This window comes from Aricia agestis, chromosome 3 (genome assembly GCF_905147365.1).
Source record: "Aricia agestis chromosome 3, ilAriAges1.1, whole genome shotgun sequence".
NCBI classification, from domain to species: Eukaryota; Metazoa; Arthropoda; class Insecta; order Lepidoptera; family Lycaenidae; genus Aricia; species Aricia agestis.
This window is the reverse complement of record NC_056408.1, coordinates 6,771,993-6,788,818: the sequence shown is the minus strand read 5'-3', so window position 1 is coordinate 6,788,818 and position 16,826 is coordinate 6,771,993. Positions and strand designations below refer to the sequence as shown.

At 33.7% G+C, this 16,826-nt stretch overlaps 1 protein-coding gene across 8 annotated transcripts in view; it reads left to right on the top strand.

Moving 5' to 3' along the window:
* Window positions 1-10,357, top strand: part of LOC121725778 (protein held out wings) — a 62,252-nt gene extending 51,895 nt beyond the window's left edge. Inside the window, exons 3-8 of one of the 8 annotated variants that reach the window (XM_042112888.1) lie at window positions 2,558-2,674; window positions 3,271-3,411; window positions 4,133-4,253; window positions 4,953-5,276; window positions 7,461-7,579; window positions 9,568-10,357. In XM_042112888.1, the coding sequence (XP_041968822.1) occupies window positions 2,558-2,674; window positions 3,271-3,411; window positions 4,133-4,253; window positions 4,953-5,276; window positions 7,461-7,537 (780 nt within the window). In that variant the 3' untranslated portion in view covers window positions 7,538-7,579; window positions 9,568-10,357. Of the gene's footprint in view, window positions 1-2,557; window positions 2,675-3,270; window positions 3,412-4,132; window positions 4,254-4,952; window positions 5,277-5,894; window positions 6,651-7,430; window positions 8,742-9,567 lie in introns of those variants that run through there. The other 7 variants (XM_042112886.1, XM_042112892.1, XM_042112889.1 and 4 more) reach the window with 7 other exon arrangements.
* The last annotated feature ends 6,469 nt before the right edge of the window (window positions 10,358-16,826 follow it).

The window sequence follows — 16,826 nt, the reverse complement described above, 5'->3', positions numbered from 1 at the left end:
GTAGACCAGTCTTTCCCAAAGTGGGCGATAATGCCCCCCTGTGGGCGCTGAAGGTCTAAAGGGGGGCGGAGTGGAACCCAGATTTTTTTTCTCTCAAAGTGGGCAGTAGACAAAATAAGTTTGAGAACCCCTGATGTAGACTGTAGTATAAAAGGTAGATCTAATAACATAAGCTCTACCTAATATTATTAGTAGTTAGGCGATGCCTAAGTTACCCATAGTTAACTTAGTTAAAACTGCAGATATTTAACTGGTCAAAACGCAATTGAATCATTTATACTTTCCGCGTGTGTTTACATAATTTTTCCAGACGATATCTTAAAAATATTCAAAATGTTATTTTAAAATAAACACACGTCCGCTCCGCGAATAAACATTCCAAATGGAAACATGGAACATGCATTTTACGGATTTCGATCGAATTAAATCTCCGGTTATAAATTTTTAGGAATCGCTTCCTTGACGTGTAGGTATTATTTACGTAACAAACTTTGAATAACGCGTTAGCAAATTCTCCCCTTTTGCTACAAAATTTTCAGAAGGCGGTTACGCGATAAGCAATTCTCTTCCTAAATAATTTTAATATGCAGTTCAGATTTTCTACGTAGTAAAAGAATCTGCTGAATTTATTTATTCTCATAATATTTTTCTTGAACGTCGATAAAGATCGTATTATCTTCAACTTATAGACGACTAGGAAGCGTTTAGTCCAACCTACATACTGCAGCGAGCAGTGTGTTAATTGGAAGCTTTCGTGGCCGTGGCGATCACATGTGTACAGATTTATTATTTTGACCTATTTCATTACATAGTATTCAAATTAAAGAGATTTTAATGAAATAAGACAAAAATAAAAATATTAATGCAAGGACGAAGGAGTCTCATTCATCACCTCATATTTAGCACAAAACTGAATTGATGATGAACAAATAATCAATATAGATGTAAGATGATTATTATTATAGATTAACATACCTATACTTTATTGCTAGCGTTAGGTTTTCCAATATTGACAAAGCGAAAGATCTTGTGGAATTCTCATGCAACTTGAAGATGTCGTAAACGTGCCACGTGTATTCCGGAATACAGTAATCACTTTTGTCGTGAAAATATTAACTATTGGCCGAGGTGGGCGCTCGGCCAACTAGCGCGACGCCATTTCAACGCATCACGTTCGCTTCGCACTTGGTGAAACAGTAACTACCTGGCGTTATTGACAAGCGGCTGACATTTCTTTGTTTTACGTAAACTACTGCGAAATCTTTCACAATTTGTGTGAAATGTAAACAACTATAAATAGCACGAGAATCCGTTCCGGGTTGGAATACTCTACTCGTGTTTCCGATTAGTCTTCCTCTCAGCTATGGACTTAACTAGTCTTTTGAGATTTAACCTATTCTAAGATTATAGGCTAATATTACTAGATATTAAAAACTTGCCGTACATCTGGATTATCTTGTCTAGTAAAGCGTTATACGTAGGAGGTACGAGACAAGATGATTCTTGTAGACAACCTCAAATTATACTACAATGTTGAGACAATTTGCGGTGAGCCGCAAAGTATCATCTTTATAAATAATAGATGCCTATATAATTAGGTGACTGCAGTACTGGTTGAAATTACTGAACTTGAATGTGGCTCGTTTATTGTAGATTAGCTAAGAGAAGCTATTTGTGATGCTTGGAAATAGGATCAAGAATTTTCCAAATATTATTTTCTTAAAAAATTGCTACACTTTTTACAAATATCAACAAGAATATTTCGCGCCATTTCATTTTAGTAAATATAGGCCAACTTTTTGGAGCCTGAGCCCAAATTAGCTAAAAAACTTTATCATTTTCTGTACGAAAAAAAATGTTTTCATCAACAACGATTTATTTTTAGCACTTCGCGAATAGCGCTTTTTCTTTAATAAAACCCGCGATAATTAGTTAAAATATTCTACGTTCTCTCATTTAATCTTAAATGACAACAAAAATAATTCAACCTGACATACATGACAAATATTAAATGTTAATTTTACGAACCATTTAAAAATGAACATTTAAATTTTGATGGCGAGCTTAGATTTTTGAGGAAAAAAACAAAAATGTTGATACTGTATTTTTTGGCAGCTCGCCAATCGTTCCATTTCTTCATGCCGGGAGTGATACCCGTTCGCGGTTCATATACATCGGCTGACCAGAGCTTTGATGCTTAGGAAACGAGGTTGTGTCAAATGTTCCCTGCTCTAATATGTGAAGCTAATGCGGCACATGTAAAATGGATTCATAATTAACCTTACAGCTGCGCTTAATGTACGCGATTGGGTAACCATCATTAATAGGCCAACGCAACTGGGGCAGGCACTAATAAACCTGCAATTTTTGATGCAGTCATCAATGAAAAAATAAACTGAGCTAATGCTCCATAATATGTACCGACTTTTGAATTTGTTACGCCACAAGTAGTCGATAACACAAAGAATACTGACATACAAAAATATAGTATACATATACACAACACAAGTAACATTTTCCAAAAAAAAAAATAACCAGTGGTTTTCTTCTTTCACAGTTCAACTTCGTTGGAAGGATCCTGGGACCCAGAGGTATGACTGCAAAGCAACTGGAACAAGAGACAGGATGCAAAATTATGGTCAGGGGTAAAGGCTCCATGAGGGACAAAAAGAAGGTAATGATATTATGCTTATTAGTGAAACTTTAATGTTTTCATCTATAAAAATAAAGGCATTCTAACAATGAAGAAAAATCTGATGTTGTTAGGATGTTCATAGCAAGAGAGGCTAAAAGTAAACCTCATAACAAATTTATTTCAATTAAAAATAAGCACGTTAACTGTCCACTTGCACTGTCTATCAGAATCAAGGCAAGATCTATTAAGCAGTAAATTAATTGCACACCTTGTCTTATGTCCATCATTATTAAAGGAAAATCAAGAAATCTATTAATTAAAAATGATTCAAAGGTTTCAAACTTCTAACCTATGTTTTGTGACTAATTCTTTACCATTTGTGTTATCGCCGGCAGCCACTGGAAATATTCAGGTTACTTTCATTATATTCTATTGAAATAGTTTAGATTAGATATAGTCATAAAATCGTCGCAAATCCGTAAATTTATTATCACTCACATAAGTATTTTGACACTTGTCTTATATATTCTTGGCACTAATAAACCACAATCTAGAGGAACTAGTTATTTCAAATAATCTGGGATAAAGACTCTAAGTATTACGCGTTCATGATTTATTTCTTGGGTATATTCCAGGAGGACGCTAATAGAGGCAAGCCAAATTGGGAGCATCTGGCTGACGATTTGCATGTATTACTCACCGTGGAGGACACTGAAAATCGGGCGAAGATAAAGCTGGCCCGAGCGGTCGAAGAAGTTAAACGTCTGCTTATTCCTGTAAGTTTAATTTTTTATACAAGATTTTACACATCCCTGATCCAGCAATGTTGATGTTTGTCGCTTCCATAAATTATTATTAACGAGCGTCAAGTCCTACAACTTATAAACTACTGGTATGTACCGCTATTCGAGCCTCAGATGATCATAGTTTTCAACTTTGTAATGAAATATTTTACTGTCAAGAAAGATCTTTTTATCGCCAGCTATGTGAAAGCAACGGTCAATTAATGTGTAATTCCTGTTTGAAGACAGGATAGGTGGTTGCAATGACCGTTCATCGACGGCTCATCTCGAGTACAGCTATTTATATCTGAGTCTGCACTATTCTAAATCAAATTTTCTATCCCACAGAGTTGAGATAAACCATTTATTTTAAATCGCAGTTACGAATCTTCGAATTTATTTTCGTCCATAGCCATAATCTCAACTGGTTGCGGGTTGTTTTCATAATGTATATTATTTCCTTCATAAATGGGTCATCAAAATATGGAATATTGGCTATTGGTTTATATATTTTAACTATTTTTGTTAGTAACGTACTTCTATGTTTGGCGAGTATTTGCAGGAGAATATTTATTGGTTTTTAAATTTTAAATTTTTACTTGATACAAGAAGTCTATTTCATTTTCTTCCAAAACTAAGATGACCTGAAATACTTGCTACAATAATTATTATTATTAGTGTACATCTCTCTCAATTGATATTGTATCATTTACAGCAAGCAGATGGTGAAGATGAGTTGAAGAAACGTCAACTAATGGAATTGGCGATTATAAACGGCACATACCGCGACTCAAGCACGAAGGCCGTCGTGCCAGTCAACGGTCAGTGCCTCATAAGTATGGACGCATTTATGTTTTGTCACTAACACTTAGTTTAAGGTCTTATTATTACGTAATATCATGACGAAGTACTCATAAAGGATGTGGGATGATCATTACATGTATGATTTGTACAAAATCGTCGATGAAGTTTTTACTACGTTCATTCAGGGGGTCAAATTATCAGATATTAAGAATTGTTTCGCATAATGTTGGTTATGCATAGGTTTGCAATTTGATCAAATGGTGCATTCGGGTATTTCGTGGTTTACGATTGAGATCATTTGTTTAATAACTAACTATATAATATCAATCTTCGTTTTGCAAATGGATATTTGAAATAGTTCAATATCATATTAATCTAGCACTTGCATCACCATATAGCAGAATTATTACTTTTGCATTTTGTTCTCCAGTGAGTCACTAAAAGGACTGTTATGATGACTAACTTAATTGATTTGTAGTTCGTTTGGGTCATTAACTAATAACGTGGGTGGTTACAATGACTAAAGCGACTGACATACTTTTTGTTGCCCATTTAACAGGCTCAAAACTAAAAACATTTAGCAGCGTCTCTGAAGGGTTCCATTTTTTTACATTATAAATAATTAATCAGTTCATTATACAAAATCAGTATGAACAAAGATCTATAGACATAAGTAGCAAATTAAGGTCTAATGCGCCATATTCTTTACAATAATGGAGAGGAATCCACAGCTGATGAAGAATGGCGACGCGTTGCGGCTGAGACCCAGCGATTACTCGCGCCAGGTGGCGGCGTTGGTAGTGTGACTTTGCGCACACCGGCGCCTCTGGGAGCCCCATTGATTCTGTCTCCACGGATGTCTGGCGGACCGGGTGCTCAAGGTGGCCTTCTCAATGGTACAGGCGCTGGCGCTGCTGCCGGCCTTCTGTCGCCTGGTGAACCAGCCCATCAGCTAATCTACGCGTCGCCATACGCCGATTACGCCAATTACGCTGCGCTGACCGCAGCGGCCAACCCTCTGCTGACCGCCGAGTACGCCGCTGCGGACCATACGGGTGGGTTGTTCTCCCGTTAATTTTTCAAAACGTTTGATAACATTTCCTCTTGGTTCATTTGAAGAAGTAGTATCACCAAAAGCCTTAAAGATTATCTCAAGTATTTAAATAAGTATTACAATACGAGTAGACGTTATTTACGCTACTTGAATAGGTGTAACTGTTGATATAGTTATTGCTACATTTAATATAGTAATTCGATCAACCTTTATTACTCAAGTGTTATCAAATGTTGGTAATTTATACTAACGCTTAGGTATCGGGTTTATTGCCTCGTTCAATGAATTTCAAACAGTAACATTAGATAGTTCATAACGAAATTTGTTAGAAATGAATTTAGTGAAATAATCTAAATAATCTGTTTTATCTAACTGCATGGTTTTTGAGATTTTAGGAAAAATAACAAAGCAGCTAGTAGGCGAATTCTAACACAAACAAACGACTACTTAGTCTATTATAATAATAAAAACACTAATACCAAAAATGGAGGTACAACAGTAATAATAAAGTGGCAAAGGAACTGTATCAAAACTAAACAGATCTAACTTATTAATCCAATAAATAAAAAATATTGTAACCTCTTTTGTAATTGATATTATTATTTTGATGGGGTTGCAGCATCGAGATACCTACTTGCTGGCTTTTGACATTGGCCGCTCTCACATCAGATAAGATACGACAGGCTTCCAACTTCATCGTACCAACCATCGCATCATTTTTACCGTCCTTGACAGATACTCTTAACTCCTTCTCTTAAGTCAAACAAGCCATTAACAAATTATGTTTTAAGTTTTAAATTAAGAACACCTAGATTAGTGAGATCGATCGTTTTGTACCTACGTTATGTTTTTAATTTTGAACGTACATTGTTTATCCGTTTTGTACAGTAGTAAAGTATATTTTGTTTCCGAACGGTCAAAGATTTATGATTATTTATTAAAACAAATAATTTTTTTATACACAATTATTTATTTTATATTTATTGATATGCTTTTAAATCTGTTATCGTTCATTTTCAATGATGGTGGTTTAGTGACGAAATATTCTAGTGAAATATTTTTTAAACTGCCTTTAGGACTCTTTTAAGTTACCGATGCTTCGTATACAAAGATGTAGATTTTATTTATATTTAATATCTCAGACGAAATGAAAAGTAAATTACACCTTACATTATTGTGATAACCCTCGCTTGTAATATGACTAATCTATTAACAATTATTTTCGTTTCCAAACATAATATTGGCATTAGTATCCACCTTTTTGTTAAATTGTCATAGAAATGTAAAAATCAACTACACACACATGCATGCAGTTTCATTTTTTAGATTCAGTATGTAAATAACAAAAGTTTTCGTATTAACAAACAAGAATAATTAAAAAGAGAATTTAACACGTGATTACAAGCAAAAGGGACCAATCAATAAGTAAACTTTGCAACGACAAAAGTTTTACAACTTAACTCAATAATTATTTTTAGTATAATCTGACTACTCATAATAGTATAATATATTATAACGAACAAACACTAAACATTCTAGTTGATTCTTTAGTTTTACAAAAATAATTATGTATTCGAACGAACTCGATAAAGAGAAAGAATATTTGATAGCAAATGGCTTAATTTATAATCTTGTAGCCATATTATATTTATATACACATACCATAGATTTTAAGTATTCTAGTAATAAAATGTATTCAGAAAATGAGAGACGTTAGTCAAAAAAACATAATTAACGTCCAAAATATAAAAAAAAAATACTTGAAATTTTCAAATGTAATCAAATAGATAAAAGCCAATTCGTCCAAAATTATTTTTACTTTCCTCTGAATTCAATTAAATTTTGTTATTATTTTCCAAAGCAATAAAATAAATAAAGTTAGGCATTAAAATATTTTAGCTATATTATAAGATTTAGGAAACTGCCAAAACGAAACTTTAATTCTGAATTATTATAGTCGATGAGACAGTCAATTTGGCAGTAGAGTTAAGTTAGAATTATGTATGATAGTGTGGTAATGAGATTTTTTTCAGCATTTACACTGGCCTCCCGGGCATTTCTGATTTCAAGCTATTATTGGATTTCTTTGCCTATTCTAAAGACCTGGGAGTGTCACTTACTGAAGATTTTTTTGACATAAAAATGCTTTGTCCAGACACAGATGATAAATATGGTATGCCGCTAGGTATCGTGCGGAGGGCTGGTCGGCTCGCGCAAGTGAGGGAGCACCCTTATCAGCGCACCGCCTTACCGGCGCCTTAATTTCCCGCCAAATCGCTCTCACGCCACCATTTTGTTTACAAGGTGAGATGCGCGAGCGCACGCATGTCTACGATGAATATGCTTGCGATGATTTACGAATCTTCAACTACGTCACAGGGAATTTGCCGAGTGCAACTCACATATTTTGATACACGCAAATTATTTTATAGTGATCGCTCACTGTAATTACAATAAGATGTGTGCCTGCATCATCAAAAGGTTGTTGCTCGGTTGCTCCACTGATTGTTGTATTTGCCCCAGTATTGTTTCATGCACATTTTATGTCAGTTACATTGTACGTATTAGCTTTGAGCTTCAGTTTTGTATCTCATGCAATCATATTCATCTGTGAGACGCGTTGCCTATGCTTAGATGTCTGTCTGTGTCTTTATTTATTGTGTACTTATTAGTTATGGTTTAAATAGCTAGAGAATAGATAATTATGCCCGATTCTACTTCACACCGGATCTGAAGTAACACTGCATAATTTTAAACTGTGATTTTTTTATATTTCATTTTATAGATTTTATACCTGTTACATGTTGTGATGTCCTCACATTGTTTGTTTCAAATGTTACCAAATTTTTTTCTACTATCCAATTCTTATATTTAAATCACAACATGTACTTACAAATACTATGAATCTCGTTTTGTGTAATGTTGCAATTATTTCGGGTTAGTGTAGAAAATGAGGGAAGAAGGATAGAAGTTCCAAGGATTAAATAGTTTTAACGCTTGAAATTCTGTTCAGTTCAGGTGCTAATTCGGGTTGTGAGTCCTTCTTTCCTAGCTTTGCCCAGTATTAGTCAAAGGGAAGAGCATTTTCAGAATTGTGCCATCGATCCAGTATTAATCGAGATGCCCCGTCCTTTGACTCGATATTCTTCGTCCATCACAATTTATATTCTTAGTCAAAATAAGTTTTTTATACGAAATTTTTTAAGTTAGGCGATTCTATATTCGCCCTAAGTATTTACTTTCTTATTTGAAAGTGCTTATGTATAAGATTTATCGCACTTGTGTCCTTGTGGATTAAGGCATTCGCCAATACGTATTTTCATGCTTTACGAGATGAATCAAACCGCTATAATTTAAAGAGATTTATATATGCGATTGTGTTTTTGTAAGATATTGTTTCTATTGTTGATTGTAAATAAATGCATTTTCAGAAGATATACACGCAAATAAATTGTATGAAATTTTACTGGAGCGTTTTCTTTTAGCTGGCTAGGGTCGGGATATTCGACTGCAACAGTAAAGTGATACAGTTGATGACGTGACGTCACGTTACAGTACAGTAGCCTCACACGACTAACATGCTCCACAAGGCCAAGTCCCAGTTTGATGACGAAGTGCACTTTCATAACTGCTACTGTCACTTGCAGATTTATTTGTAACTATATATTTATATTATATGAGTCACTAACATGCAATTATGTAATGGCATTACCGATTATCACAAGTATATTAACATATAAATGAATGCTCTCATATTATACAATATTTTTACCGATTACAGCGATGTGTTGAATAACTTACATACTTGCATCTGGGTGCTATGGTTATACATAAGTGATAAATATATGCTTGTTTGTCTAGGCGGTGTTCGACTCACTGGTCCGCCGAAGTGACTCGAGCCCCGCCACATGGGAACTATTGGGCATTTAATCCTATGTAGTTTATCATTATCATACTAAATTTTTTAACATCTTCAAACCATTAACTAAGTGAACTAATTTAAGTACCCGTCGTTTAATTAACTGAAGCAAATGTCGCGGCACGAATGCCTGATAGCCTCCCTCTATATTATATTTAAATTTTTGAATCCGTACACTGAATCAATCCGAGATCGTTTGATCGCTTTTAGCTGCATGCCTAGATTTCTCGATTTTATATCGATTCGCTCCCGACATTCCGATTGCAGCGAAAAGCGTTGAAGCCCCTCGCGATTGAGGCTACGTGTAGTCGGACCATGACATTTCGATCGATACTAACATTCTGTTTTTCTCTCTTCTCGTTAACCCGGCTAGGTGAGTGCTAACGGCGCCGAGGCACTAACAGAAGACGCGCGACCGCTCCTGGACTCCGCATAACTATCATCGTCGACGTCGTCCACATGTAGCTATAGCTGGGCCTTTCACGTTAACATTATTATGTATTTTAATAGTCTAACTATTAACATTTATATGCCTGTTATGTTTATAACATGATGAACTTTATTAACAATGATGTGGCACACGCCATCGACTATATTTACTGTAATTTTGTACTTCTGTTGTCGCTTACAGTATTGGTGTTCTAGCACGAGTGTTGTTAGGTTACCCTACCTTGACGGCGTTAAATTTACTACGATATACATAGCTATTTATTAGTGTTAACTTGCACGTAAGCTTAAGATTTATTATTATTGAAATTTAGCGCCGTATTTTTAGATTAAATTCATTTTCAATTAAAACATTAAATTGACTACTAAGCAATTTAGTAGAATTTTTACTGATTTCTTCATATACACAAAATATAGTACAAATTATGGAGATATTATTTGCTGTGGAAGATTCATCACATTAGGGGTTTCTTGTGAGGATAGTGGTAACCAAAAGTAAGTATACATTATTTTGGACTGATAATCGAGTGATATAGTAAGGTTGTTTTTCATACATTTACTGACTCTGGCACAAATACATTTTTAAATTGTTATGTATATTACAATTACTTTATGCCAAAGAGCAATAGCATAAAGCTTTTCAATTAACTTTTGCTGCATGTCTTCCGTATCATAAGAGTTGTCGCTTTCAAAGAATTGTCTATAGCAATATTGGTCAATATTGCTATAGACAATTCATCATATTCAAAATGAATTCAAAAAAATACATTATTGCCTTGACCAACAATATGAACGTACTCGTATCATAATCATTACGACTAAATTTGATCGCTGTTTTTTTTACATTTTTGGAACTTTCAATAATTTTTTGAAAGTGGTAACTCACAGGTCAGTAAGTGAATGAAACTCTCTTATAATTAATGTTATCAATACATATTTTATAGTGCTTATTATTTATAACAAATCGAGTTTGCGCATCCCAAGTGCCTTAATAATGTACAATGTTTCACTTTTGTGGTTCTATTAAATGTTATATCGCTTTAGTGAGTAAAAGTAAATTTAGAAGAGATTAAATTATTGTTAATTACTTTTTCTATGTTAATGTTTATAATGAAATAGGCAATGGTAAGCTTAGTTTAGTGTGTAAGTGCTTTGTTGCAATCTCTAGGGAATCTCTGTTTCTCGCAATGACTCGAGATTTGAAATTCCATGCAAAATTGAGGAAAATCTCGAATAGCATAAGTATGATTTTGCCTATTGGTTTCATAAAATTTTCTAATCTTTATCTGAATTGTATCGAAAATCAAAATACGGCCAATGCGACAATGCTTAACGCCACTAGTAATTTTAATTCAGAGGCTAAAGGATCTAAGTAATTAAAAAAGTAAAAAAAATGCACTAGGGCTTGCGAGAATTTCGTAATCATTTGATTAGGTAAGTTTTTTATACAATCAAATATTTTACTGTAAGTATACATTTTATATACTTATGTACTAGTGGTGTATCTCAAAACCTTTTCCCCAGATATTATTATTTGTTATGTACATAGCTTTCATATTCTAATTTAGAGCAATAATATTTGAATAACATTATTAAATTAAGTGCAATAGATGTTATTTTGAATAAAAAATATTTTATTATAATCTCACCCTAACGTTGTAAAATAAATATTACTTATATAAAGATCTGATATTGAGATTATTGAATCATTAAGCTGTTTATGTGCTTCTAAAATGAATTATTATTTACGTTAAGTGGAACTCAAATATATTTTGGTATAATCTCAGATTTTTATTAAATTAAAAAAAAAATTGGCCTCAACTTTTGTGACAAGTTAAATAAATAGAGAGAGTAAATTAAAATATTGACCATCACTTTGTAGTTTATACATTAAAAAAAACCCAAATTATAATTATTGTTTAGAATTATTTTTCCTTATTATTTTTTTTTAACAAAGCAGAAAAACTTTTGCATCAATATCTGTTTCTCTAGGTTTGTGTTTCTCTCCGCTGTAAACTTACTCCGTCCACGTTTACTTCATATTTAAGTACTTAATTCGCTGTTAACTGCCTACCATACAAGTAAAACATCTGTTTCAGTTACATTTAATTCGAATATTCTACGTCCTATAGTTAAGTGGCTGGCGAATTCAGTTTTCTTACAATTTGCAAGTTGTTGTTTTTTTTTTTCAGAACTTTTGAATTGACCATGATCTTTTTAAATTAGTTCACCGTTGCAAGTTTAAAAAATTTAAGTTTTTCTTGAACGTTCAGTTTGGTTTATAAAATTTTCAATATTGATCAAATTATTGGTAGTTATTAATTTTTAAGTTTTATTATACCTACTTTTTTCTGAATTCTAAGTATGTCCAATTAATTAAACCTAATTACAAAGTTAAACGCTTAATGCACCAATATCATTCAGCGTTTTATCAAATATTTTTCGTAACCTTTGTTGGCGATGTACAAGAAGCCGAAGCATTTAAAACAAAGCCATAGATCACAGAAATTTTTCAGTTTAATTTTTAATTTAGAGTATTATGCTTATAACGTACAAATTTCGGAGGTCTGTTACATTTATTTTAAGAAGATCTTAAATTCAGTTTAGTGCCATCTACAGACTTTCGTATTATATTATTTGTACTTATAACTGGCAACACTTAAGTGCCTTACAATACTGTGTAAATACTATATTGTTTTTAAAAAGTATTATAGAAAAATCTTAATTGTTTTCCAAAAACAAAATAGAAGTATATTATAATATCTACTTAGTTAAGTGAGATTGTGCATATTAACTTATGTCTGTTTTTATGTGTGTCTCAGATTGATTTTGTATTAGTAAAATAAATTATTTGAAAAAGGTACTTAATACGTTTTTTATTTATTTAGATATTGATAGTCTGTAATATAGTTAAGGTTCTCAAAATACCTATTATAGTCCAGTCTAGATAACTGGATACCTTTCCCAGGTCTCTAAAGTGCCTCCATACCAAGTTTTATAAAAATCGGTTCAAAGTTTTCCTTTGAAATTTAAATGAAGGAATAATCAAATAATAATAATTATTATGTGTAAAAATCCTTATATATCGCATATCTATTCATTCGTATATTCTGTGGAGCAATATAATTATTATTTCTAAGTCAAAAAGTTGAGCGTAGGTAGTCTTTGCGAAATGCAGAGCTTTTAGGTTTACTAGCGCCATCTTTCAAAACTTACCACAGAGTCGCTCAGTAAGATTTGAAAGTTTAGTCATCCTAAGAACGGACGCAACCTATATAGTTCATTCAAGTTCGTACAGAGGGCGCCAATGACAAATAAATGGCATTTTTTTTACAAAGCGACGTCCCACCTATTTTGTATCATAATTCATACTATAATTGCTGCATTAAGTCTAAGAAAATTAGTTTCAAAATCGTTGATTTTGAAACTAATTTTCTTTCATGTAGTTTTGAAAGTTGGTACAGTTATTCCTTATGGTGTCCAGATGAATATATGGCGGGCCGCGGGGGGAAGGTCTCTTTCAAGGTTTTTGCTTGTGACACGAAAACTATATCTATATATACTTATACTTATTACTTATAATAAAATCGTAGAGGTAAAATTTTTGTACATTGAAAATAAACTTGAAAAAACGAGTCAGGGGCATGTTAGAAGAGTAATAGAACACATTTTAACTGTTTTTGAAATTTTTGTTTCTCTGTCTGTTTGTCTGTTTGTACAGGCTAATCTCTGAATCCGCTGGACCGATTTCAATGAAATTTGGAATGATGATACCTTAAATCCCTGATCAACATCTTACATACATTTCTTTAACCGACTTTCAAAAAAGGAGGAGTTAGTGTTTACTTTGCTGTTTGTGGTCAGATTTTCAAAATTCTTTTTTTGTTGTATAGATTGCCCGAATTTGATACCATGCTTACAACAAAATCGGCCAAGTGCGAGTTGGCCTCGCGCACGAAGGGTTCCGTACCGTTATAGAGAAAAAATAGGCCTAAAGTTGTGTTTTTGTATGGGAGCCCCCCTTAAATTTTAATTATATTCTTATTTTATTATTAATTATTAAATTAAACATATAATTAAGGATTCTGTGAAAATTTCAACTGCCTGCCTGTTGTCATTATTGATATCGAGCAAAAAGGCCAAAAAATCATGTTTGTTGTATGGGGGCCACCCTTAAATATTGATTTTATTTTGTATTCAGTATTTTTTGTTATAGCGGCAACAGATATACACAATCTGTAAAAAAATCCGAACTCTAGCTGTAACAGTTCTTGAGATTCAGCCTGGAGACAGTCAGACGGACAGACAACGAAGTCTTAGTAATAGAGCCCCGGCCGTTTTTACCCTTTGGGTACAGAACCCTAAAAACGGTGACTTGATAAATATTGGAATTGAAGAAACTCCTCGAAATTGTGGTTTAATTGTAGATTATGAATCTGAGAATAAGAGGTAGGTTAAAGAGGGATAGATGCCTACATTAAATCCCGTCTTCTGAAGTACTTATATCCTCTATCTCCGTCACATGTTCCTTTCCCCTGTCCTGTGGGCTGTGGCCCCCATCCCCTGTCCACGCCAAGCGGTCTTCGAGGAAAGGATTTTTCAAAACGATAAGTATCTGAGGTTCCAGGTTCCTGGGTCTTTGATGTAAATTAAAAATTTCGTGTGTAATATACCTAGATACAAATAAATGTGTGTTCAATTTTCTAAATCTCGATTTTAATAACATACATTCACGCGGACGAAGTTGCGGGCAACAGCTAGTTTTATAATATCTTTTTAGTGACTTCTACATTAATTATCTACATTAAATCTATATATATAAAACTCAAAGGTGACTGACTGATTGACATAGTAATCTATCAACGCACAGCCCAAACCACTGGACAGATCGGGCTAAAATTTGGCATGCAGGTAGATGTTATGGCATCCGCTAAGAAAGGATTTTGATAAATTCCAACCCCAAGGGGTTAAAATAGGGGATGAAAGTTTGTATATAATAATACTTCTTAACGCGAGCGAAGCCGCGGGCAAAAGCTCGTTTCCTATAAATTACGTCCAAACATTTTTACTGTACGATCATTATTCATTACTTTAGGAAGTACTGAGTGTTAAAAATGTGTACAGCTATTATTTATTGTGTTATTATTTTATTTTTTAACATAGGTAAGTACTAGACGTGATACCCTACATGAAATTAATATAATTTAAGTCTTGGCAACATAAATGCATCTTCTCCACAGATTTAAGAAGTTGTTCTGAGATCTTCTCCATCAAAATAAAAAATACAGAAATAAAACAACAACATCACATTACGTACAGACTACAGACAGACATTTAAACGTAGGAGGGAAAGTATGTACGAGATAAGTTACCGAATCGTTCCAAACACAATAGCGCTGCGAATAAATTCTTGTAAAACGTGTGGCTATTGGTGATTTAAAACTGTTTGCAATTTCAACTTTTCGCATTGCACGGAAATGGAATTTTAAATTTTCCAGCCCTGGCGGGAAAAAACAGCTGGACAATTCCGTGTGCGAGTTTTTGCATTCTCCATGATTTTTGTATTCGTAATAGCATATTGTATTTTGTAGTACTTATTAGCTTTATAATGCACTTTGTAGCTACCTAGATAGCTACGCTATATAATATATACGGCGGCGTAGAGCTTAAATTTAATTTTTTTATCGTCGGGACTTGGAACAAAAGTAAAGAATGAAACTACCTACCTGGTAGTGTAAAATTGAGCTACTGGCACACAATAAATAATAGTACAAGTACTACTGGTCGCGTTAAGTCCAGCCCCGTTGATAGATCATGACTAACATATAAGTCGATTAAATAACGAAGGTCCGTCATCTGTCCATGAATCAATTTATCTTATTGCACATTAAGTAGAGTATAAGAATACCTATTAGTAGGTATGGTGTACCTACTTAATAGATCATTAAGTATCTAAATATACAATAACTCAAAGGTGACTGACTGACTGATATTATAGTGATCTATCAATGCATAGGCCAAACCACTGAACGGATCGGGCTGGGCATGCAGGTAGATGTTATGACGTAGGCATCCGCTAAGAAAGGATTTTGATAAAATCCACCCCTAACGGGTTTAAATTGGGGATGAAATATTGTATGATTAATAATACACTAGCTATTTGATTCGATGAAAATGACATTTTCTAAAAATGATTCCTAGCTAGATCGATTTATCGCCCCCGAAACCCCCTATATACTAAATTTCATGAAAATCGTTGGAGCCGATTCGAGATTCCAATTAAATATATACAAGAATTGCTCGTTTAAAGATATAAGATACTTCTTAACGCGACCGAAGCCGCGGGAAAAGCTAGTACAAGATCAGTATTCTAACTTCGAACGCAACTCTTAGTGATGATAATATAAACGTCCAACACCATCTCGTCTCAATTACTTAATATCTATCATGAAGATTTACGATGGCGTTAAAAATATCCGGCCCAATTATGCCTCATTTATAAGCCCATGCATATAAATCAGTATATAGTTGGACTAGGGACTATTTAATAACAGAGCAAGGGCCGACTTAACGCTGTGACACTTGATTGACGTACTTAATCCAGTAGTTATTTAGAAAAATTTAACTTGTAAAGTCGCCGACTAAAGAGACATTTTTCAAACTCTACAATATATTTAGGTATGTATCTTTTCGTTAATCGTTGTATCTTTTCATACTTGGGTTGAGTATTTATTAATTTGATTCTAAAATTCCGGTCGGTGTAAAGACAAAGCAAGCAATGTTAATTTCATGTGCGAATTAAATAAGATAGCGTTTGTTTAGGTCTCATTTAAAAATAGTATATGACGTGGGAGAGCCATCCTTCCGCACGAATGGGCCGGCTCGGCCAGAGAAATACCACTGGCTCACAGAAAACCGGCGTAAAATAGCGCTTGCGCTGTGTTTCGTCGAGTGAGTGAGTTTACCGGAGGCCCAATCCCCTACCCTTTTCCCTTCCCTCTTCTATTTCCTTCCCTAGACTAGTAAACATTTTTTGTATCATTTAATCCCCGTTTTTACACCAGCCACAAGCGCATTTGGGTTTCGTTTTACCGAATTATGTATAAGTATAACTGTGACAAAATATCGATTATTACCTGTTATAATACAATTGAAATTGACATATTTAATACTTAAATTCTATCA